The sequence below is a fragment of the Borostomias antarcticus genome (assembly GCF_949987555.1).
Source record: "Borostomias antarcticus genome assembly, chromosome: 2".
Taxonomy (NCBI): domain Eukaryota; kingdom Metazoa; phylum Chordata; class Actinopteri; order Stomiiformes; family Stomiidae; genus Borostomias; species Borostomias antarcticus.
Window position 1 is genome coordinate 15,266,648 of NC_140235.1, and position 25,382 is coordinate 15,292,029.

Below are 25,382 nucleotides of genomic sequence, written 5' to 3' on the forward strand. Positions count from 1 at the left end.
CAAGCTCTAAACTCTGTGGATTTAGAAAGTAGACAGGTTCCTGAGTAGAATAGACTATAGGCCTACTTTTACTGAGATAGCAAGTTCATTGTTTTTTTTTACGTATGAAGCAAAATGTAGTTGGCATTGCAGGTTAGGCTACTGCAAAATGTACTTGGCAATGCAACGTGCAATGGTCAATCTAAGTAGGGGGCAATGTGCATACAGTATGAGCAAAGAGAACCCCATTACATAGCTCGCTATATACGACATCAATGAAGTGCATAAGACAAGGTTGAATTAAAAGTGAATCTCTGCTTTTATTATTGATTATGAAAATGAACAGGCACCTCTTACATGGAGCTAGTACATCCCAGAAACAACTTATCAAAATATAAATAACACCCCCATTAGTGTTGATCACTCACAACAACCTGGATGCTAAGAATTCAAACCACATTGGAAAAAAGGTAAATAATCCTAAACCAGGAATAAAACGGGTAAAACAGACATCCAGATCCTTTTAATATCCACTCTGAAGTTTTTCACAACTCCACTGGTCTACTATTGTAAGATAAAGGCTTTTTGTCCCCTCACTAATGCCACTGTGACCGAGTTTACACAATCCATCTGTCCTGTTGCCCGTTTTCAACACAGGGCAGCAGCAAAGACCACTACAGTGTAATACACAAAAAATCATTGGTTAAATAGACTTATTTATATAATGAATAGTTCCTAGATACCAGCGTGCCATTGTCATCTCTATACCAACACATTCACCCAGATCCATTCAACACTCAAGGAAATGAAAGCAAAAACAATAAAAACAAACCAGAATGGGAAATTCAAGTATTTTTTTCTGAATGGATGGTGACAGGAAACCCATCTATTGGAATGGAGAGATTACTGTCCAAAATGACACGTAACTGTACTGCCTCCACCTGTTGAAGGCTGCTGATTTATGATCCATCCCATACTATGGATTAGTGGTAGATGCACTGTTTGTTGCTTGGTCTGGTGCCAATGAGAAAAAGCAGGGATTAAAATCGCATGCACTCCTACAGTTAAACTACTTAACTTTCTGACCAACAGTAGTTGTTGTTGATTAACTGACTACACATCCTAATAAGCAAAACAGCAGAGAAACTTTAAATAAAGTTCTCTTCTAGACATTCTGCCATTATGGAAATAAATGCACCCATTGCTAACTTCTGTCATATCATCTTACAATTTAAAGACTTATTTACAATAGTTTCAGACATGTTATAATTTCACAACTTAACAGTTTCTTCTGGTGAAAATATAGGTAAATGCAAAATATCTGATAGGAATCTTTTTATTTTATTTTTTATTTTTTTAGAGGTGATCTCTTATTGAAAAAAGTACCTGAGCCAAAACTCTGACCAGGGAATCACTCTAGCCTTGCGCTGAAGATTTCTATACAGACAACTCCTTTTACCATTCACTACTATTCTGGAAATCAAAATAGAGATTTTAAATTAAATGAACACATAAATACACAATCTTCCCCATCTATGACATCCCCATTTCAAAGAAACGGCTAACTGAAAAAAGTAAAAAAAATAATTCAAGACAACATTGAAAATCAAAGACATTTTAGAAGATTAAAGCATTAATCTTACTTTAAAAAAGTTTCAAAAACAAAATTATCGTACAAATAAAAATGGATCATATCACAATGTTCTCTTACAGACATTCGTTAGGCCTACATGGACGTGCTCTACATCTCTGGACTGGAGAACAACACTATGCGAGTTCAGGCCATCTTTCCAAAGAGAGGTACATCAAGCTGAACAGCTAATTGAGAGGTTTACCATGGCTTGGCTTTTAACCCTATCACTACATTCTGTCCAATATCCCTAGCAGGTGCAGTCCGGTCTGTTCTTGGGAGATGAAAGGTAAGATATTATAGTACTACTCTGGATTAAAAGTTAATAAAGCAAAAACCATATCACCTGAAAACTAAAAGTGGTGAGCTGATTACAGTACAACCTTCTGTTGGGGGAAACAAAACCATTGTGCCTCTGCAGATAATTTCACAGTGCATATAATTTCAGTTAAAAACAAAACGGATGATTATCTTGTGGTGAAGATACTCAGATCTCTTCCAGATAAACTTTTAGATTTGGATTTCTCTTTGAAGGCCCAAGCATGCATCCATCAGTTATTATTGCACAACACATTAGGACCTGAAAATGTACCCATACAAGGAAACACAAGAATAATCTTAAACCAGGAATTATAATAATCTCACTACAAAATCATCTTGCTTGCTGCATAACAATCCATGTTGGGTGCATACTACAATACGTTCCTTTATTTTTTTTATGTATATTCAGGGATGCAAACACATGTATGGTGAAATAAGGGAGCTACCCAAAGTTGAAAAAAGCCCCCCCCCTACATAGTATGCCTATGTATGTTTAAATAAATAGGAAATTATATTTAATATACTCGAGACAGACAGGTGTTAAGTTGTAATTTATTTATTTTCAGAATTAAAAAAGTAACTAGTAATTTCCTCTCCTTAAAACACTCCCTCAGGCTGTCCAGTGAGGTCTTGAGGTCTGAGGGTGTGTCTTGGACTTGCCCTACTAAATCAAACACTGTCACGCTACACTAGAATTATCAGCATTATTTTGTTTTGTTTGTGCACGTAGCCCAGCTAGCTAGCTACCTGAATAAGGCAGCTACCTAACCATAACATTTGACTGCTCAAAATAAATGGCAGCTAGCTAGCTTTGCCTTACACATAATAATGTTAGCCAGCGAGCAGACGCCAAAGCCATTGTAGCTAGTCGGTGACAGCGTGAGGATAGATACGCCTGACCCATCCATGCCAAACTTCCTAGCGTTTTGCTGCTGTGTCAGCCATGGTCCAACAACTAGAGTGAACAACTGTGCATAACCAGTGATGTAACGTGAGGTCCTTGTGAGTTTTTTGAGAATTTTTTGCTCAATGCAGTTCACTCATATGAGTGTGGCAGAAATATATTCGGAATCGTTACGGAGATTTGTCTGTCATCCATACCCCCACCCAAAATAAAAAACTTTTGGGATCTGGACAATTCACACAAGTCAGACAAATTGACGTGAAGAAAATAGGATTTGTGGAAAAGTAAGTTGTTTGCATCCCTGATATTACAACCGGCTAAAACACGCATCCAACTGCCCACAAGGAAATGCAGTCAAGAGTCTCCAACGCATGGTGTCCATCTTTCCAGTCAAAGGTCAGAGTTCAAAGACTGAATGATTAAAAGTGCTTCATGTAGGTCAGTAGGACTTGTCTTCTAGGGGTTATTACAAAGTTTGTATATTAGCAGGTATCATCTGTGGAAGGAGTTGAAACAACTTCAGGAGACAAAGCACTGACATGACTCATTTGGCACATTGATCAGTGTAATCTGTACAGTTTTCTCAAGTATGTGCTTAAGGATGTGACCTTGCCTATCCTTACAATGGATGGTCACCTGATGATGGTAACACAGTGTGCTGATTCAATAAAAGAGAGGTTATAAATACTACTCACCATGATACCACCATTTTGTCTTCTTTGGATTTTTGTTACATGTTCTCACATAGAAGGAGTTATCAGGGGGCCGTCTCTGTGGAGAGAGGTGGGAGGATGCAGGTCTGATTAACTGACAGTTCTATAAAGGAAACAAGCTGGGTCTAATCCTCCCTGAAACACCCAATTATCTTGTTGAATTCGTACATACCTATGAATAACTGAGGATTTCTATGAATCATTTGCTAACTAAAGTACTAAACACCTACAGACTACACAACAGAACAGACACAACAGACTAAATCATTTTTTTATTTTGTTGACGAGACTCAAATGTCAGTGGTGGACTAGCGGCCATTCAAAATTGAATTAATTATTTTTTCCAAGCATGCAATGCAGTGTGTACTGGTAGAATGTTGCCCAGTCCTATCCACCGCCGCTCCCTGAGATCAGACAGGCGAGAGATACCCTCACGTTATGAAGGCTTCAGGTGCTCGGTACCAATATCTGTTGGGCTGGCAGTTGACGGCTAACGTTGGCTAGCTCTGTTATCCGTTTAAAGTAGAATGGACATCTGTTAAGATAGCTATTAGCTGGCTCGCGCAGTAGCTATTGATAGCTATCTTAGCAGGTATCTTTTGTTCTAACTAGCAAGTAAAATCATTGCAGACTATAGAACAGGCCATGCATGACATTAATCAAGATACCTTGTCAATTTGGGCAGTTATTACCATTGCCAGCTAGATAACTGTTAATTTATCCTGGGAATGAGTAACATAATTGCCAGGAATGGTGGACTCCCATAGAGAATGAATGATTTAGTACGTGCACAGTGGACGGACCGTCTGTGGCTGAGACTAGGGCTATTATAGTTCTTTATCCAGTACGGGTATACTGTGTATGAGGAGACTGGCCGCCCTTTACATCTGTACATGCAGGTCTAATTTGACTTCAGTTAATATACACAGAGCGCGCAACTGGTCTCTCATTGTAATATGTATATTAGAGCTCCCAGCCGTATTAACTGTATATGCTCAACCCATATACTACAAGGGCAATGTACTCAACTGTCCTGGAGGGACATCTAATGGCCAAATTTAAGAACTGAAGCTAGACAATTATGGACACGGGGTCCCTGGGCCTCAGAAGAGAAGGGAAGGAAAGGAGTTTAATGTGACTTTAAGATGGACTATTAAATGTGACTAAAACTAGGCTAGGCTAAAATTTTATGAGTTTTCATCGACAAATACTAGACTGAGGCCTGGATTACACTACTGCATTTTTCAGTGTTTTCCCCGAAAAAGATCTATGTTTGCACCTAGCAATTACACTACCGCTGCCAAAGCTCGAACCCGGAGGCGGATCAATAAGGCCGGAGCTATGTTTTGGCGCTCAAAATCCAGAGCTGCGCTTTTAAAAAAAACTAGGCATAGGCCTTTACTGTAACGCTGTGTCCATTTCACATTTTAAAAATCAAACAGGCAATTTACGAGTTTGAGCTATATAGTATCTTAGTGGATATTATAGTTAATAGGCTATCAATTTGGAAATAAGAATAAAGCAAAAAGCAACCAAGTGAATAATAACGTAGGATCAACTTAAACTGTAGGCTAATCGATCCTCCTCCCCCCAAAGGTAGACACTTCAAATCATAACCCAAACAAGAGTAGACGCTTCAAATAATAATATTCTCTTGTTCAAAGAAAAGTAACTGGCAAAAAGTTAAAATCCTTTATTGATTTACATTTTGAACCAGAATTGACCTGACCTGTCCGGGGCGTTGTGTTGAGCTGGTCGTCAGTGACTAGATGGTTCAAGACTAGGCTTGTCACGGTAATCGGTACTAATTCGGTTCTAACATTGCTGCGGTACTGACGGTACCCGTTTTTCCATGAAACCGAAGGTACCGTGTTTTCTATATAATTTGCCGCTTGTCTTCTTCTACGCTGCTGCGTGCTGCCGTCCAATCACAGCGCACCACCCATGACAGCAGCGTAGAAGACAACAAGCGTTTGCCGGTGATTCATTTTGTGAAAATATATGCCGTTTTTGAGCGCAAGATTAAACATGTTTATTAGCAGCGCATTTCTTTCAAAACCATGCGTTTCTGAAGACGCAACCCTCCTGCTTCTGTGAGTAGCCTATCTTTGAAATTACTCTGCGATACTTTATCGAATAGTTTTGATCCCAGAACCAGGTGGAGTGACCGTTGAACCTGATTTCGCTAATGGGGGGATAAGGGACTGCTAGTCCGTCAGGTTAGCAGTCGTGTGAGGGGCTACCTAGTTTAGGTGCTGCAAGACTTGGAATGGGAGTGGAATTATGACTGGATTTTTTCAGTCATCTAGGCTGCAACCCCCACGCCTTGTCGATCCCGCCCGAGTCCGACGCAACTGACCGCTAGTTCAACCCAATAACGTTACGTTACTCGTTGATTACTTAAGATGACGACCGAGTTCGGCTAGAAACAGGTAAGCACGCGAGTAGGAGAAGCGATCTATTAGCCATTTGGTAAGGATAATTCATGTAGATGATAATGTGAAAATATAAGTGATTAACATTGTGTAGGGCACTGTGTATTGACACTTGGGCTGTGGGAGTGACAGCATGTAGCATGTTATGTTTCGGTGCTAGTAGACCCAAGTTTGGGGAGATGCCATTTGGGGAAGAACCGTGATGGGGATCTCTGTTCCTTTTTATGACCTGCACTAGCCTCTTGCTGGCAAGTTAGTGATAGCACTAGCGTGTAGCACTGTTGACACTTGTCACGTGGTTTGTCTAAATAAACGCGTCGTCATTAGGTCGAAGCTGTGTGATGAGCGAGCAGGAACACTACACAGTTCAGTTGAATTGCTGCTTGCGGTACTCATGCACATTGTACTTTACACACGTATTACTCACACGCGCAACTGGTCGTACGCCGGCGTACGCCGTGGTACCGAAATTGGTACCGAGTACCGTGGAAATTTACTGGTACCGGTACCGACTACTGAATTTCTGGTACCGTGACAAGCCTATTCAAGACTATCCTCTAGTGACGGTTACAAGCGGAATTCCGACGGTATCCCAACAGAGGTCCACATGAGTTTTACTATCAGAAAAGCGACAGGGCAAGGCATCAGCGTGTGCGAATGCGAGGGGAATTCCGCTCGGAGACCGCAGAATTGGTGTCCTTCTTTATTCTGGTGTGCTGGGACCACTGCCTCGTGTGGTGCCAACAGAGAAATGCAGGTCAACATTGACCGGAGTAAGGGAGGGAGGGAGGGAGGGAGGGAGTGACAACCCAACAAACGCTATCTATGTTTATTTTGGTGTGCTGGGACTACTGCCTCTTGTGGTGCCAACAGAGAAATGCAGGTCAACATTGACCGGAGTAAGGGAGGGAGGGAGGGAGGGACAGACAGCCCGACAAACGCTAGGCTGAAACGCTAATGCTGTCTTACAGCCATGCACAAAAAACTAAAACTACTGCAACACAAAGTAGATGACATGATGGTTTGGAAGCAAAGGGAACTGTTTAAATTAATTCCAATATACCTGGCTGTGTTCATGGTTTACAACCATTGATCTCTTACAACAATGAATAAATAAATAAATAAAAAGGTGAAAAATAGTAATAATAGGATATAATATTATTATCACAGCAGCGCAGATTGAGATTAGCCTACAATTAGAGATTGGAATAAGTAGGCAATCTTTTTGGATTCAAATACACTTTTAAAAGCAGGGAATGTGCACCAAAATGAATTGGTTGGATGGCTGGACAGCTGCATTTTAAACTTTAAACATTCTAGACTATGCTACTAGCCAAGAAAAATAAACCCTTGATTGCTATTAGCTCAAACTCGTAAATCACCTGTTTGATGCTCTTTAATGGTGGTGTGATATGAGTTTTCGGAACAGATCTTTACATATATAATCGCCTATCGTTTTCCCCGTTCAAAAACGTAGCCATGGACATCCACGCTAGTGTAATCCAGGACTAAAACTAATGATAAAAATGCCTTAAATGTGACTAAAACTAACATGCATTTAAGTCTAAAGACTAAGACTAAATCTAAAATAGCTGCCAAAATTAACACTGATGCAGGTGCTTGGCATGCTTGACAGAGTATATAGCCTAGGCTAACCCCTGAACTCATGTAAAACTCTCCAATGTAACATTTCAAAGACCTGACACTGCCACATTTTACACTAAGGCCCGCTCTCTCTTTACATCCCATCACTAAAGCTTTTAAATGATCACAGTGGCCAGGAGATGCCGGGAGGCTCCGTTCCTAAATGACTACAGTGGCCAGGAGGTAGCGGGAGGCTCCGTTCCTATCCACCTACCTTTTCTTTGCAGCTGGACAGCATGCTGATAATGCTAAGACAGACTGATTGCACTGAGAGGGCTGGCGACCAGTCCTCTGTTAGAATGGATAGACAGATGTGACCGTTGCTGTACACATGAGGATGGACAGGTACATTCTCTCCCGTGAACATTACCTGAAATGGTCAAAACAAAGACAAAGGCATGGTTACCTGAAAACATCCATTGCTCGATGCAAAGTGTTGCTACCCAGTCTAGGACCTCTCATTCTGAGTTCTGTCAATGAGACTTGCTGTATAAGCCTGGGCTTAGTGCTCTGAGGTAACCTGAGGCTGCGGATTAGAAGATGTGTGGTCAGGATGGAGAGAGAGAGAGGAGGAGGGGAGGAGAGAACAGGGAGGGGACACAGACGAGAGGGGAGAGAGGGAACGGTGGGAGTAGAGAGGGGGAGGGGGAGACATGAATGAAGCAAAACAGGGAGAGAGTACAGAGAAATGATGAAGGGAAGCGGTTAAAGTAGACAAGAGAGGAAAGGATGGGGAGAATGGTGGATGAAGGAGAGAGGAAAGGATGGGGAGAATGGTGGATGAACGAGAGAGGAAAGGATGGGGAGAATGGTGGATGAAGGAGAGGAAAGGATGGGGAGAATGGTGGAAGAAGGAGAGAGGAAAGGATGGGGAGAATGGTGGATGAAGGAGCAGGTGGAATATATTGGGAGTTTGCGAGGATAGAGAAGAGAGTAGAGTTTGGGAAACGAAGCACTGTATACTTCATTAAGATCGATTAAATACAGACACAGCTCTTTAACAGCTATGTGTTGGATAAGAGGCTAGAGGCGGCTGCTGAAGAAGATACATTCTGGACCTCAAAATGTTCCTCTAGGTCTGATGGGTGAGAGTCTAGTCTATGACAAAAACATCCCGAAGACCAACGCACTTAACAAAAAAAATAAAAAATATATTTATTGCAAGCTTGCAGGTAGTAACCCCCAGAGAGCTGAGGATCAAAATACAAAAGAAACATTCAGATAAACTTTCCTTTATAATAGTGAATAAACAAGGTGTGAGCTCATGCAGTGTCTTGGTGAATAAGCAGCCCATTCACATAATTCTGGGCGTACTACCAACTGTGCCCTTCTGCTCATTACCAGATATTTTTTGGGCCAATCACAACCATTTATCTAATATGGGGCGGGCTTGATATGATGACTGTACCACTTGATATGATGACTGTTTGCTAGTAGGTGGTATTCATTCTGTTTCGAGCTCGGTGGTTAGCCGCAAACTTCATGCCGCAACGAGAGATCCCATCTCTGGGTGGACAGCTGTTCAACTCGCCTGGGACCAGGTCCCCTAGAGCTATTTCGCCTGGCTGCACATCGCGTTGTTGTGAACAGAATGAATACCACCTACTAGCAAACAAAACATGTTCAGTCACAATTATACTGTTAAAACTAAGATGCCTGGATAAAAAAATATGTTTTCCAACGGATATATTTGACGAAAGTAGATTAATAAGCAAGCCGCTTTTTATCGCTAACTCAGAGCGGGGAGAGCAATCTGGTTGTGGACTACAAGAACGCGTCACTGATACCTTTGACATGCGCAGTCAAAGGTATCAGTGACGCTTTTTTTTCAAAGATGGCGCGGTTCAATAGGGCTTCTCTCTTTCGAGCAGTCAGTGAATGGAGTGACCCTATCCAGTTCTATTAATACATCCATGGACATAACCTCCCCCTCCCCTCCCCTCTCCCGAGACTCCGCTCTGTGCTGCGTGCGCATGCAGAGGGGCAGATCCCAGACACTTGTTTGAGTTTGATGAGTGAGCGCTGATATGCGAAAATAAACTAAATGGGCAAAACAACGTTGGGGGCGGAAAACAATGGTGTGGCGGTGTGAAAGTAATGACTGAATACATGGTGTATGCCCGAACAAGTAACACAGGTAACACCGACAACCATGACGAGCCTAATCTAAACAACGCCCCAATCATATTGTTTATAGCCAGGTCTTACCACTGAAAACTTCTTCACAGCAGGACGTTTGCTTGACATTATCAGAGTGAGTCCTTAGATCCTTTGATCCATACTTGAGAACAGCAGAGTAAAACCCTCACTCCCTGACAAATTAACCATTACAAAGCAATATGCACTACATCCAGTCATGGTGTGCTATGGCTTATTCAACAGTGGAGCCACGGTATTCATAAAACAGAGACACTGCTTGGCTTACCTGAGGTGAATCAAAAGGATATCGACTACTGAATTTGAAAAGCAGCTGAAATTTCTCTCCTTCATAGAGTGTGCCTGGGGCTCCTTCCATATCTACAATCCACCTGAAACAAAAATACACAGGATTATCATAGAAACACATTCATTACTTCAAGGATCATATGATATCAAGAATGTATTATCATGTCATCCTGTCTATGGAGATTAGACTAGGCTTTAGGATTGCAGATTGTAGAAAGTATGACTGGGTATCTAATCACTTACATTGACACAAAAACAAATGCACTGATTAAACTGTGTGTGTTGTGCATGGCTGTTCCAGCATACGACTGCTCCCATAACCCCAATCTGGGCCATAGCAGGTCATGGTGAGCACACTGCTAATGATGGATCAGATATGCCTAGCACAGCAAGATCAAGGCATAAATACAGGGTCACCTTGTCAGTTTGAGGGAGATGGGCTGGTTTGCAGCAATGCATTTGAAAACTGTTTGTTCAATCCCAGGAACTCTTTCTTCTACTTCATTTAAATACAGTATGTAGGGGAACTGGGAACATGACACACGCAATTAGATTTCTACTAAAGTGTACTCCATCGCTTAAAGTCCCAGTTAACCAAAATCAGAGATTTGCTTGAAAACACATTCTATGTGTTAGTGATGCATTGCTGATAACATTTAAAAATGGGATGAACCATGTGTAGTACTGAATTGTGAAGTTAGACCAGTTTTGTGTTTTTGACCAGTTTTGATTTCTGGATTTTCTGGGCGGGCTTAAAACGGTACTTGTTCACGTAGAGTGGTGTTCTTAGCATATCCCCGCCCTAACACTAGCCTATATAAAGCTAGAACGGATTTGAATCTTCGGTTCTCCTGCTCAATCTTGAGTCTTGAATTAGCTAGTTTTAACCAGCAGTCTAGAATTAGCTAGTTTTTCTTAGTTAGCAATGCCTTTGCATAAAACTAAACGAAAATGCATCCTTCCTGGATGCCAGCAGGAATGGGATGATAAGGTCTCCTTCTTTCAACTCCCGAGTAAAGCTGAAATGAGAAGCAAATGGTTTGCATTTTTGAAGAGCCATGGTGTTACAGAGGAGTCTGTCACCGCTAGCGCCCGCCTCTGCAGCAAACATTTCACTCCCGAAAGCTTCTGCAATTATAATATGAGGCTTTTGGGTTTCACGGACTCACGACTGGTCCTGGTGAATTCAGCGGAGCCAACCATCTCCCTCCCCGGCCTCCATTCTCCTCTTGTCGCATCAACCTTTGGTGCCGACACCGCTGCCTTGTGTGCTTATAGCTAATTAACGTTATAACGTTAGCTAGGTAACCTAAGCAATAGGAAAATACACTGCTACGTTAATCTACAAAATATGTGTCTTGACATGTATGTGGTAATGTCAGCTATGATTAATTATATGTAATCTTAGGAGGAATTATAGCTAACATTAGCTATGTAGTTTGTTGCAGATGGGAGTGTGTATATAACCTTAGTCTAGCTAACATAGCTATAGCAGCACCGACCAGGCGACCACCCACCAAATAACGTTACGGATGATATATTATGACTATAAGCGTTAACTATACAGAAACAGCCTGCCATATTTGTGGCACCTGATGTGCGTATGGGTTCACCGGTAATGGTTACAGCATACTTCTCCAGCGGGAGACCGGAGCGAGGGGGATGATTAGGTAGACCAGCTGCAGCTGGAGAAAGACGCACCCTCTCCCAGTGAAGCGGTGCTCGGCGGCTACTGGCTGAACATTCCAGTTCTGTTGGATATGTTGCGGGAAAGTTGAAGCCGAGTGCTCGTTATTCTCACACATAACATTGCCAACGAGAGTCTGTCCCGATTATCAACTCCGGTAGTGTACGCTTCTTCGCGCTATCAGCGCTGTTCAAGCCAGTGACTAAAAGGTACATTTTAAACAACTTTTTCCATTGATCCCAAGGGACGACAGGATCGCCTGGGAGGGATAGGAATGAGTCCGGAGGTGGCAGGGAGAAAATAGGAACAGACTCATACATTCCTCATTGCCTGTTTTTGTATTTTGCATCTAAGGGCAGTAACACTGGCGCGTTGGTATAGAGTAGCTACAGTTTTACCTGTGTTGTTTGTCAGGAGGTAGGTTAGGAGGAAGCATATGTGCGTTTGACTCATTAGACAAGTGTAATTTCAACTCCTCTCTGTTTTCACAAAGCTGTGCCTTCCTACCACAAAAGAGACGGCGTGCCAGTGTGACAATATGCAGACCAGAGAACTGTACTATTTGACAGGTTCTTCCCTCCACACCCCCTCCCCACGCAATTGGGTGTGGCTTTGGTGCCTTCAGCAGACACGCCCCCACAGTCTCAGACCAGAGAATGCTGCTGATTTTTAACCGATTTTGAAGCCTTATTTTATATACTTAGCGACATTTTTAATCACTCAGATTTGGCTGGGTGGTTAATGACATGTTTTCTTGTGGTGTGTGAAGCTCATAACAAAAATTTGAACTGGGTTAACCTGGACTTTAATGCTAATGATTTCTGAGGGAACGAAACCACATGTCTCAGAATGGATTATTAAAGAATGTGCAATGACAGACACGCACCCAGTACCCACACCCACACAAAGCCATGGTGCAGTGTACAATATCAGCAACAATAACAACAAAAAAAAGCCTTGGTTTGGTTCAGAACTAACCGTTGGGATGGAGACCTGCACTACTGTTAACAACGCAGGCCTCATTATTTACTATGGTAACAATGAATCCACCAGATAGAAACCCAAGGATGTCTCTTAAATCTACACTGTTGTACTTTTGCTCTATAAACCTTGTTGGAGAGCTATTCAATAATGCAGCTAGTCTATATCACAGGGAATTCATGAGGGCTACCATTCCAGAGACCATAGGATCTACGGCTATAATGGAAGAGCACTGCATACATGAGGTGCATGTACCTGGGGACCTCAGGGGGGATGCGCAGGAAAGAGAGGGGAGTCACTGACCACAGGCCTTCTGCCCTGCTTACCAGAACACCAAGGCCCAATCCCAATACTCTCCCTTAGCCATAGCCCCTAGTTTTGGAGTGCCCTTGACTGGGTCGTGGCCCTGCAGAACGGAGCCACAAGAGCTAGGGCTTGAAATCTTTACCTAAGAAATGGGACACCACTCGCTACGTCTTCAATCTGAATTGTATCAGTTGCCTGATTTGAGAGTTAACAGTATGATTACCATTATTGCAATGACAAATCTGATCAAATTTCAGGACAGAACAAGACAGATTAATCAATTGAACAGCCAGGAAGCATGTTTACACATTGGCTATTAATGTTAGTCCTGCCCATAGAAATGCAATGATATCAGATGAGTGGGGAAGTGCAGAAAAATTGCTGCTGGATTATTTATTATCCTGACTTTATACACAGGACATGGAATCAACTGTCACTCAAATCATCTTTTACACAAAGTTCTGTTGATAAGATTAGATTCAACATTGCATCGTAGCCTACAAGTAACTTAATGGAATGTCAAAATACTAACAAGTTAGGCTAACAACAAAATGCAGTTGACATTGTGAATAGCGATTTTTTCTGAAATGCGTGCTATAACAATCCAATGATATATTGTTCCTTTGCATCTACATAAGGTCAATAGTCGGATTATTGCAGTCCATGTGAATGTAGTGTGTCCATGCTTATCTACAGTATTAAGGGTTGTCAGAATAGAACACAGAAATTGTATAATATTGGCCTTTGTTGATGTCTTAAAAAGAGGCCTAATTTTCCTGGTAGACCTACAGTATGTTTTTTTTTTTTTTTTAAAACACTGCTCAAGAGCCCTTCTGTGCCAGCAGTCACTAAGAAACCTCCCATCAGGGCAAGCTTTGCGGGCACATAGGCTAGAGCTAGAGCGCACACATTGGACGCTGTTTCACTCTGCCACCTTAACAATTCTAGTGGTCCCAACTGGACATCCCTATGACAATGTTCTGGGGGAGCCACTGCAGTCAGATGGGACAAATGGAAACCGCTATGGGACCCTCTGCTCGTTGGGAGGGTTACTTCCTTGTTTAGGTCCACACAAGCACGCCTTTTGTGACCATCTGGGCCTGACCCTGCTGCTATCGTACATCAGCGTGAAGAGAGACAGCCTGGTCCCTATTAAAGGAACAACACCCAGTCACAGCAGTCTGTCAACACAAGCTGTGAAACAACAACGACAACAACAAAAACACATTCCCTGGATTACAGTCATGAGCAAACTAGCACATTGTCTGAGGTGGGTTTCCAACTTGCTTCTTGCCAGAATGAAAGGCTACAGTCAGAATTATATTTTGCAGGAAGTAGCATTACTTGTTGTGCCACACTTGGAGGGAACAAAGGTGTACGAAACAAAATGTAATGTGAATAACAATGACAACAAGAGTGTCAGGCACACCCAACATGTCTACTACACTACAACTCAGATGAATGACAAAGACACACCCACCGTCCCCAAAACACGGATGATACATCAAAAATACGAGCCAGCACAACAGGTTTGGAGAGCTGTCATTCCAAACATTCCTGCTATATATACAGCAATCACAACAGTTTCTTATGTAATGCCAAGCAGAAGCAAAGCCTGGCTCTTATATGAGACAATGCTCAGACCAGGCCTGAGTGTAAACCTTATTAATTGGTGATTAAGAGAAATAAGGAGCCCAGGTCAGGATATTCCATACCACATTAGCTAATACAAAAATCCACTGTTTCTTGATGCTAAGGCTCCATGGACAGGACGTGTACTTTTTTTTACAAACTCAACTCAAGACATGTTTGCACAATCTAGGGATGCTAAAGAGCCTACCTATACACTTGTTTATTTACACGCTTGTGCATTGGATTTCTGTATATTTTGTATCTATTGTAAATTTGTGGCTTTGTCTTTTGATGCTGTAACAGTGCAACCCCCCCACCCGAGGATCAATGAAATAGGCTGCTGCTACTGCTACTACTACTGCTGCTGCTACTACTACTACTCTAGCTTACTTAATTTGTTAGGTCACTAGAAGAGGCAACTCACAAATATACCAAACCAATAACCCATATTTGTCCAAATAGTAAGACTATCCAACATAATAGAATACAGTAAAACTTCCTTACCCCACCATTTTACAAAACCCGGAGGTTCTAGTCACTTTAATTACTTATTAAATAAAACTTCACTCACATAGCAACAGTATCCATGGGGGTAGGGATAAGGTCAGCAGTCTCTTCTTTGCTACACTACCCCTTACACCTGAACACCAAACATTAAATATTTTATGAGGGTGAATAGAGACACTGTACATTAGAGACACTCAACTGAGAGACAGGAGATGCCAGTTGCTGCAGTGACCCCAATTCACCAGCATGGCTAGGTGTACAGAACAGCCCCGTCAGGTTTCTCTATCTGTGTGTGATCCTATCTCTGAACCATAAAACAATATGCAGGTGTAGAGGACCAGTTATTGCAATAATGCTAACTGTAGTTATCTGATTCTCGATAATGCATTAGGCTATGTGTTTTCAGACAATGATGCAGATAAGACCGAATGCAACCAGTACTTCTTAAACTACAACATGTCCTTAATCTTGTTTCATGAGCATCATGAAAGATGTGCATTATCTACAAGACAGTGGACTCATGTCACCAAGCTGGTGTCAGTGACTGACTTACTGTGTAATTGTGTTCTGTACACTTTTTTCATTTAGCGTCATTCCAGGGGGTGGATCATTTTGCAGAGCTAATAGTTCCTTCTGTAGCCTTTTCTGCAGGAGAAAAGATAAGCAGTATGACTTGAGAGCATTGTCTTTTGGCATGCTTCTACAACTACTTGAAAACAATTGGCTAACTAGCTATTTAAAAAATACAATGGCACACCACCAAGATATCGTCTGCAAAATTACTTCATGACTAAGAGCTAATTTAGCTAGATAACAATATAAATGCAATGATTAGCTAGGCCTATTACTGGTTGGTAGCTAACGTTAGCTGAACACCTGAAAAGGATTGCGCAGTGAGTTTAGCTCCTAGGTGGCTATAGGAACATTGCTAGGTGGGTAGCACCACTATGACTGTATAGCTAGCCAGCTAGGCAGCATTTCGATGGCTTATTAAGCCAGCTAGGCTAGCTGGTTAGAAGGGAGCTAGGCTAACGTTAGAAGAGCGCATACAATTTAGCGAGTTATAAAAGGGTTTCGTCGGGAAAATTATAACCTCCTTGTATTATTAGTGAATATATTCGTTGTTGTATGAAAATTGCTAGCTAGCTAGCACTGTCTACTGTTACTACACGTAAATCATCAATGCAAATCATCATCAATGCAAATTCCAGGCTAGCTCCTTCCAAATTCTAGGCTAGCTAGCTAGATCTGACGTTAGCTAGCTAGTTCGGATGATGTTGATCTGCTGGCGTTGAAATGACAGTTTCTGCTTACTCTCACTGTAATTTACACTAGTCACCAAACAGAGAAATGCGCACAGATAATCAAGCTACATAATGGTTGACTGTTATGAAAGACTATAAAGGTGAGCTAAACCAATAAAAAAGCGATTGCTCTGAAATATTCTTACCTGCATCGACGCCATGATGGAAACCCCCTGCATCAGCAGAGCAACGCAGAGCTGGACGTCAGTGTCACATGGGTTCGTACGAAAACAAAACACCAGTGCGTTCATTGCGACATAATTATTAGTCCAGTGAGAACATTCTTGTCCCTCCCAGTAAGCCTACATATGAATCGCAGAAATATAAGTTAAAGATGCCTAAATGCTTAAAATTAACTAGCAAGCTATTTAATAGTAAACGTACAGTAAACATTGTTGTATATTTTATTTTAAATTCTGTATCAAAATAAAATATGGGTCAATCCTCAATTGGGTCAATAGTTCAATTCATGTTGTGGCTGTTTGGTTCAGACCCAGAACATTCATAACCTTTTAACGGTTGAAAGAAACGTAATTTTCTTCAGTCAGCAGCCTTTATTATTGTGTTATCATGCATTATCTTTTGGAAGTGATTATGTATGCAATTTTAACAAACTTAAAATAACTTAAAATTTAGAAAAGCTGTATGTTATATTAATTCACGTGTTATTCTGCTTGATTTCTTAAAGACTTTGTCATGTTTCTGCATTGTCTCACAAAAAAGTGCTTTTTATATAAAATGAAATATTAGGGCCCGAACACTGGCGGTGCGAGGCCTATTGAAATTGTAAGGATTATTATTATTCTCCTACCTTCTTCTTCTCCCCAAACAAATGCCTTTTTGGCGGCCTAAACATTGATGAAAACGGATGAAACGTTGAAGATACGTCAGGCCCGGTGAAAAATTTGATATTTCATGGGTGACGGAACTGGGCGTGGCAAAACGGCTCAAGAGCGCCCCCTGGAAAAGTTTAAATGGCGAGCCCCACCTTTCAGTTTGATGTAGGCGGACAAAATTCGGTGGGCATATGTAGTTCATCGAGACACACTTAAATGTCTCTTGGACCTATACCCAACATCCAACAGGAAGTCAGCCATTTTGCTCTTAATGTGCCATTTTGTCCTTGTTTTTACCATTTCCATGCCTCCTACTTTAACGAACTCCTCCTACAGATTTCATCCGATCAACTTCATATTCGATCAGCTTCATCTTAAGACCTTTGTGATCAAAAGTTATCCAAAAAAAAAAAAGTTTTCACCAAACAAATTTTGACATTTCGCCATAAAACACGAAGTCCTCATAACTCCTACATACATTATCCAATTTGTCCGATATATCTCACGCTTCATGAAGGTTCTGTCCTGAACACATCTATGTTTCAGTATTGCGTCATACTTATAGCGCCACCTATTGGTGAAACAGGAAGTCCTCAAAACTCCTACATACATTATCCGATTTGCATCAAATTGCTGACGCTTCATGAGCGTCGCAGTCTGAACACATCTATGCGTCGGTATTGAGTCACAGCGCCACCTACTGGTGAAAAAGGAAGTACTCATAACTCCTACATAGGCCTACGTTATCCGATTTACTCCAAATTGCTCATGCTTGATGACGGTCACATCTTGAACACATCTGTAAGTCAGTATTGCGTCATACCTACAGCGCCACCTACTGGTGAAACAGGAAGTCCTCATAACTCCTACATACGTTATCTGATTTACTCCAAATTGCTCACGCTTGATGAAGGTCGCATCCTGAACACATCTGTAGGTCGGTATTGAGCATGGATGTATTGGGTATTGAGTATAGCGCCGCCTACAGGTCAAGCAGGAAGTCATCATAACTCCTACATACATTGTCCAATTTACACAACATTTCTCACGCCTCATCAAGGTACCATCCTGAACACATCTATGCGTTGGTATTGAGTCATGCTTAGAGCGCCACCTACTGGTGACAGGAAGTACTGGACACTGAAATAGCACACCCTAACGGCGCTGCACCCCGACACGCGTGGGGTGAGAGGGCCTGCTCACTGCTGCTCGCAGCCCTAGTTTATTATTGTATTTGGATGTTTTTAACAAAGAAAATGCTGGACCAGTCCTCTGAAGCAGAATCCATATTGGGCCCAATGGATCCAGGAACAGTGACATGACTCAGAATTACCTTTTAAGGTCAGACTGTCTGCAGGGAAAGTCTGGCTATATGCCTGTAACATTTCAGTGACTTGGTACAGGACTCAAACTGACTGGACTTTAGCTTACTCATACAAAATTGCCTCTATAGAGAAATATCTAGTGTATGTAATACAAATTAGGTAGAGCATTTTAACTTATGGACACGTCAGTCACGCAACATTCAGAAGGATGTATATAAAAATGGAACTAGAGAACTTATGTTCTCAAGAGTCCATCATATAACATATATCCCTACTGTTAACTAACCATGGACTTAGAACAGTTTTTTATACTTTCAAAGTTTTGTATCATATTTACAAATCTGTACGGGACATACAAGGACTACACAATGCCATTATCAAGAAAGGCAACATTTAGCACCAAGCCACTCACCAAACAGCCTTTATTGTGGACAGGTGAGGAATGATGATGTGAGGGGTAGCCACATTTGTTATGTTGCAGAACTGGTGCAACCCTAATCCATCCTTTACATTAAAACAACAGTCTTTACTACCAATAAAATGAGGACAATGAGTAAAAACAATGTTTACAAAGCATATTGACAGTCCACCATTCACGTAATTTTTTATCTGAAGCACATGACAAACAAGTTAAATACGGTAGTCAAAAAAAAAAGTTAAGCTGCTAAATTTTTTGTGGGTTTAACAATCCAAGAAATTGGCAGCCATGAGCAGTTCCAGTGCAATCTCGGGAGCGATGGGGAATTCTGGGATCTCTGTGGAGCTGTTGGTGTAACGGACCTTGTAAGTGAAGTACATGCACACCTTGGAGAGGACATGGGAGGGGATCTCTCTGAAGTTTACTTCATTGGTTTCATTTTCTGCAAACTGACCTGTAAATGGAGTGCTGTGTGTTAGACAATGTTCATTTAAATTAGTAGCACGGCTACATTGATGTTAGTCCTCCTGGCATTGACAAACTAGATATTGACCCATTAGATCACCAGCAAATCTGCCCACAGGATGCCTAAAATAACTTACTGTAATCAAGGATGGAGATATACCCCTAAGAGTCCATATCAATGGTTGACACATTAAATTGGACTGTTCAATGCACCCTTTCAGTAGATTGACAGGCTCTTTTATTGAGCACAGCTGTTGGACACAGGTCAATTACATGCTTCGTGATATAGGCCTAGGTCTTTTGCTGCAGTAGTCACCTGGCCCGCTCAACATGGCTTTGATCGTCCCCGAGGTTAAGGCATGTTCTCTCTTTACGATGAATTCGTGGCCATCAGAAGAGATCAACTTCACATACATGGCATCTGGCCCTTCACAGCCACCATAGGTCTTCTCTTCACCATCTGTAGGGAGGAGGGCATACAAATGAACCATGTGAGTGCTGAGTTTATCCAGCAGTTACAGTGACCCTCATCTCAAACATTACAGAAGAACACAAAATACAAGTAGAGAAGGTATGGCAATCGCAGCAGCACATAATTATCAGAACACATGAATGGTATGGCTCCAGAAAATCTTAAATTCCAGCTCAAATAAGCATTCTTCTGAACACTTCTAAAGTATTCAATGCCCAAGCGACTTCCCCCGTTAATTTGGTGAGTGGGCGGTACAAAGCACTGATTTATCATGTCACTCACCCATATTGCCTTGAAATCTGAAACTATGATTCCTGAAATACAAAACACAATTAACTTTAGACATGCATTTCAGTTGACGCACATGAATTTCGAACATAGTCTATCTACAAGAATTCACATTCTGTTTAATAAACGTCAGCTACTGTAGATAGACAGAGCCCAAGCTTTTTCTTGGAAGGACTTGGCTAAGCCACACATCCATGAAATTACTTGCTTGCTTGTTTGAATCTCAAGCCGACAAAGAATGTAATTGCGTACGTTAGATAACGTTGCCACATTCAGTTAGCTAGCTTGCCGTTTGCTGATGTTTAGCTAGCTAATATCTAGCTATAGCGTTAAATAAAAATGTACATTACTAGCACAGACTCCATAACACATTTTGCTGGCATAGCTAAATTAGCTAGCCATCTGCGTTGCCGTTTCAACATCTAGCCACTGTGTTGCTGCTAACGCTAGCTAGGCTAACTAGCAGGAAGCTACAAACCTTTTTCAATTTTGACCAAACATCAATGTATTCCCATAGCTAGTTAAACAATAAAAGTGTGTACATTGTGAAATGCCATATAAAACACAACATTTGGCATGTACTGTCATTAAAAGATTGACAATTGTGCTCCTTACCACACAACAAACGAATGTGAAGACTTTTCGCCAGGCTAGTCAGCTGTTGACACAGGAAGTAGTTCGATATATAAGAGCTGTGTCAAAGTTCACTTCCGTGGGATGCGGGGCAATACAATAAAAATTCAAGATTGTCATACACATTTCTACAATAAAACATTCTCAAGGGAGCGTATATTAAATATTGGTGCTTGGTATTGCCAAACTAATAGTTAATGGTCCTAAAATTCAGCGGTCCTAAAAAAAGAGACAGTAGATCCACAGTTGGTTCAGGACTAATAATTGCTGTCTGCATTGTATAGTTATAGGCCTACATTGCCTCCCTGTGTTTGAAAGAAGAGATGCAACACTAACGTTAGAGTAAAGAGTCCAACGTTTCCTAGTATCTAATACGTATTAATATAGACCAATCTGTGTGATCACGAAAGTTTTTAATATTGCTTATGTTTTATCCTATAAAATTATTCTGATTCTGTTTCTGAAAACGATAATTCATTATGCCAGAGTAACCTAATATTTGTTACTGTGCTTGATATGATTGGTAGACCCACTACAGGGGGCGCCTCTGCCTCAGGGGCAAATATTGTTGACAGCCAGGGCCTCACATCATCTTGACGAGAGAGAGCAGGTGCTTCTGGACAGACCCCTAGCCTCGACCCACAGGTCTATCAATTTAGATATGAGAGAGAGGGGGGGGGGGGGGGAGAGAGAGAGAGAGAGAGAGAGAGAAAGAGAGAGAGACAGAGACAGAGAGAGGGGGGAGAAAGAGTGACGGAGAAAGAGATAGACAGAGAGAGGGAGAGTAAGAGGGAGGAGAGAGAGATAAAGGAAGAGAGAGCGAAGACTGTAGTATTGGCAGTCAGAGACTTTGCACCAACAGCTACACATTTAATAGCAGCACACTCACTCTTTGTCCCGCCCATTTTAAATTACAGTGGTTTGATTGAACATACCTGATTTACCAAGGCATAACATGAACTGGTCCATGAACCCTCACCTGGTGAGAGGGCACTCTTGTCATGTTAATACAAGCAAGGGCTTTGACCAGCTCATGTGCTTGGTAAGCAGAGGGGAGAGGGAGGAAGTGTCATGTTCAGAATGTGACTTTGCCTGGTTCCCGAGCAGAGTTCTTTTATACAGGAAAAGTGATGACTACTGAAATCCGAGGCCCCCGAATGGACATGGAGACATCTGAGATCTGCCGCTGGCTCTGGGCAGTGAGCATGCCTGTAACATGCGCTGTTTGACCCGGAGGTGCTGAAGGAACATAGCCCTCCACTGCAGACTCCAAGGATTTTTGAAAGACTTTTAGTTTCCACTTGTATCTGATTCTCTACATGGTATTGTTTGCATGTGAGTTTTCATATTATACAAAGAGTCCTGTGAAAGAAGAAAATATTTATTCTATTTGAAGCTGATTTTTTATGGGATCACTGCAATTCATCTTGTGATTACTGATTTATCTTACGGTAACAGCAGCTTTATTTAAGCTGCCTGAGAATGAGTTTTACAGAATGTTCTCTTGCCTCCCTGGTTGTGCCCAGGGGGGGAGTGTTCATTTCACACACACACACACACACACACACACACACACACACACACACACACACACACACACACACACACACACACACACACACACACACACACACACACACACACATGCACTAAACAATCACTGACCTTCCAGTCGCCCATTACACCATTAGTGCAGATGATCAGAGGAGGAGTGTAGTGGCGGTTACTTTGATCGTTCTCAGATAGGCCCCTCCTCCCCACCGCAGCTGCTGGCCTCTATTTTGGGGAGGCTAGAGTGGGCCTCTATAACAGGGCTCCCTTCTCTCTCTCTCTCTCTCTCTCTCTCTCTCTCTCTCTCTCACACACACACACACACACACACACACACACACACACACACACACACACACACACCACACACCACACACACCTCAACTGAATGCTCCCATGCCACACAGACACCACAGTCTTTCAGTGTCCCCTCTTAAATCTTGATTTCCTGTGGATTTGGTAATGTGTGTCAATGTGTATCATAAAAATGAAGTAAGATGCTAGAGGAAACGGATGCAGATGTAGGGTGCAAATACAAGCTTAAGATGGTCTCTTATCCACAAGGAACCAAGAGAACTAATTAGAAACCCTAACCATTGATTTCTGCCATTTTCCTGCAAGGCAACCAGCTCTAATGAAATACTGCTTTGGCAGCACTCTGGCAGGACGGTGAAATGACACAGCAAACAGCATATCAGCATAATCACAATGGTAAAGATAGATATGAACTTTAATCATCCCTATGGGTCCATCTTTTGTTCCACAAAAGATCAACAGAAAACCGACTATACAGTAAACATTGAGCATTTCATTGCAATGTATCCTGTACGTAGGCTATGACAAATAAACATAATTGAATCTGTAAATCAAACATGACAACATGAAATACTAGCTGACTGGCTGATAATAAATAGCATATGGATAATATACTTTACATGTATATAAACCCACAGCATGATTTTTTTTACAGGTCATACAATCACAATTACAGTGCAGTAAGGTGAGAAGTCCTTTAAGACGAGTAGAGTACAGCTGAGCTCAATATGCCAATACAATGTCTGCATATGACGACAGTCAGTCGGTACAATGAGTTTGACAGAGAGCTCCTGAATGAAACCAGGTCTGAGGTCAGCGTCTCAGTCCATGAGAGGGGAAAGTGGGAGGGGCCTCTGGGTGTTTCCACTGTGTAAAGAGGGAAGGACTGTCACGTTAAATCTAAGGACGGTGGCCCCATAGCCCGCAGCGAGACCGGGGACCATGTTACTCTTTTCTCAGTCCTAATCCCATGAGCCTTTGCTAGACAGAGTCATTGACCCAGAGCATGAGCTGTGTCCTCAATATTTCAGCACCACATTCTTCTGACTGGTGGTCAATAGAAGACAGCAATATGGAAACTCCCCCCAAAATCAAAAGAGTGTAGCCTATTTCACACAGGGCTACAGGACTGAAGTACCCTAATTAGTACTGTGTCTGAAATCAACATTAAAAATGTGTGACAGTCAAATCCAGATTTGAATCAAAGCTACATTGCCTGTGATCAAACCCAGGGGTGTTGAAGCATTCTGTCTCTCACTGACCCCCGCCACCTCAAAATAACACCACAGGATAGAGTAGCCGGTCACACAGTGATCATTTGATGCCAAACGTCTTATGAATCCTAATGAATGCAAGTGCTTCTGTGTGTCAACTCTGCATTGTTAAGTCAACCATAATAGAGAAGGTATACTTACTTATACTTAATACCTATCAGCTACTCAGAGGCCTGTTGAGAAAAACAATGGGAGTAGAGTGGTTTTACATGGAAATTGTAGACAGGCTGCAATTTTAGTGTGAGGCAGAAAAAAGGCTTGGTGTATTCTGAAAACAAGAGGAGTAGAGTAGAATAGAGTTGCGAATTGAAAAGCAAACACAATTACATGATAATAATAGATACAGGAAGTGGCTAGCTCACACTGTGTATGAGGTGTACAGAGTATTTGTAGTGTTTGTTTATTTACCAGGCTTTGACGTTGATGACAAATAAACCACGGGGTCTGACTGCCACTTACACCCCCTGCAGCTTGAAGCTCAACTGATGCCCATGACAAAACCCACAACAAAGAAATACACACCTTTTACATGCTTTGACAATAATCATGCATATTACCCTTCAATCTCCGACAAAATATGATAAACATTTTAACCGTTCATAACATCTTGTGAACAGCTGTGACTAAAGAAGTGTACAGTATACCTGTATATTATAACAGCAAATCTTTTTCTTTTTTTTTAATTCAGGGTTTACATCAGTGGTTGATAAGAAGTGGATAACAAGGTGGATAAGTGTCTGTGGATAAAGTGGTACTCTGTATACATGTCAGTACATGCATTTAAGATTAGACATATATGAAAGTCTATTTTAGGTGGGAGAGTCAGAGTGGTAGGCACATGTTTTGATGGCTCTTATTAAGGTTTATGTCAGTACTGTATGGTAGATGAAGCGATGCTAAGCTAAACTGAGCTAAGCCAGCTATGCAAGGAATGGAAAGTAGATCTCTTTAATACTGATGTCTTAGCAACAGTTTTGAAAAACACTCGGCAAAGATATCCCCTCACTGCTTACAGGCCTTAATCCAATTTTAGAAGCTCCACCAAGAGGCTTTTTAGTTGGCAGAAGGAGGCGGGGGTCTCAGAAGAAGGTTAAAATTACTTGTGAGGAACTCATGCATTCGTGTTAGGATGGCAGAATAGAGATGTACATGTAGATGGTCCATCTAATGGCATATCATTTCTGTATTCCATATGTTAACAAGCAAAGTGTTAGGCTAACCCGAACTCGAGGGACCTTTTCACATGTCATTCTGGCCAAATAACAAGGATGGCAGGTGTATTCCTTGCTCCCCACTGCATAGCCTATGTAAGAGGAG

At 41.7% G+C, this 25,382-nt stretch overlaps 2 protein-coding genes across 2 annotated transcripts; both read right to left on the bottom strand.

Moving 5' to 3' along the window:
- Positions 1–285: 285 nt before the first annotated feature.
- LOC311320397 (ubiquitin-conjugating enzyme E2 W) lies at positions 286–16,690 on the bottom strand. The gene is made up of 6 exons (XM_084452128.1): positions 16,635–16,690; positions 15,738–15,829; positions 10,052–10,154; positions 7,841–7,996; positions 3,530–3,605; positions 286–3,330 (listed from the first exon to the last, which is right to left on the bottom strand). The coding sequence occupies exons 1-6, from the start codon at positions 16,665–16,667 to the stop codon at positions 3,317–3,319; spliced, it is 474 nt and encodes a 157-aa protein (XP_084308254.1). The 5' UTR covers positions 16,668–16,690; the 3' UTR covers positions 286–3,316.
- Positions 16,691–19,075: 2,385 nt separating this feature from the next.
- On the bottom strand, positions 19,076–20,956 carry LOC311324681 (elongin-C). The gene is made up of 4 exons (XM_084457219.1): positions 20,908–20,956; positions 20,287–20,318; positions 19,849–19,992; positions 19,076–19,521 (listed from the first exon to the last, which is right to left on the bottom strand). The coding sequence occupies exons 2-4, from the start codon at positions 20,288–20,290 to the stop codon at positions 19,331–19,333; spliced, it is 339 nt and encodes a 112-aa protein (XP_084313345.1). The 5' UTR covers positions 20,291–20,318; positions 20,908–20,956; the 3' UTR covers positions 19,076–19,330.
- Positions 20,957–25,382: the final 4,426 nt, after the last annotated feature.

What these genes read in the sequence shown, in the direction of transcription:
- LOC311320397 (XM_084452128.1), bottom strand. Translation starts at nt 16,667, where the DNA reads ATGCAGGGGGTTTCCATCATGGCGTCGATGCAG. An exon ending in GTACAGAACACAATTACACA is followed by an intron (nt 10,155 to 15,737) that starts GTAAGTCAGTCA and finishes TTTTTGTTTCAG; the next exon opens with GTGGATTGTAGATATGGAAG. An exon ending in TGTCCAGCTGCAAAGAAAAG is followed by an intron (nt 3,606 to 7,840) that starts GTAGGTGGATAG and finishes CTCTCTCCACAG; the next exon opens with AGACGGCCCCCTGATAACTC.
- LOC311324681 (XM_084457219.1), bottom strand. An exon ending in AGCCATGTTGAGCGGGCCAG is followed by an intron (nt 19,522 to 19,848) that starts GTGACTACTGCA and finishes CTCCATTTACAG; the next exon opens with GTCAGTTTGCAGAAAATGAA.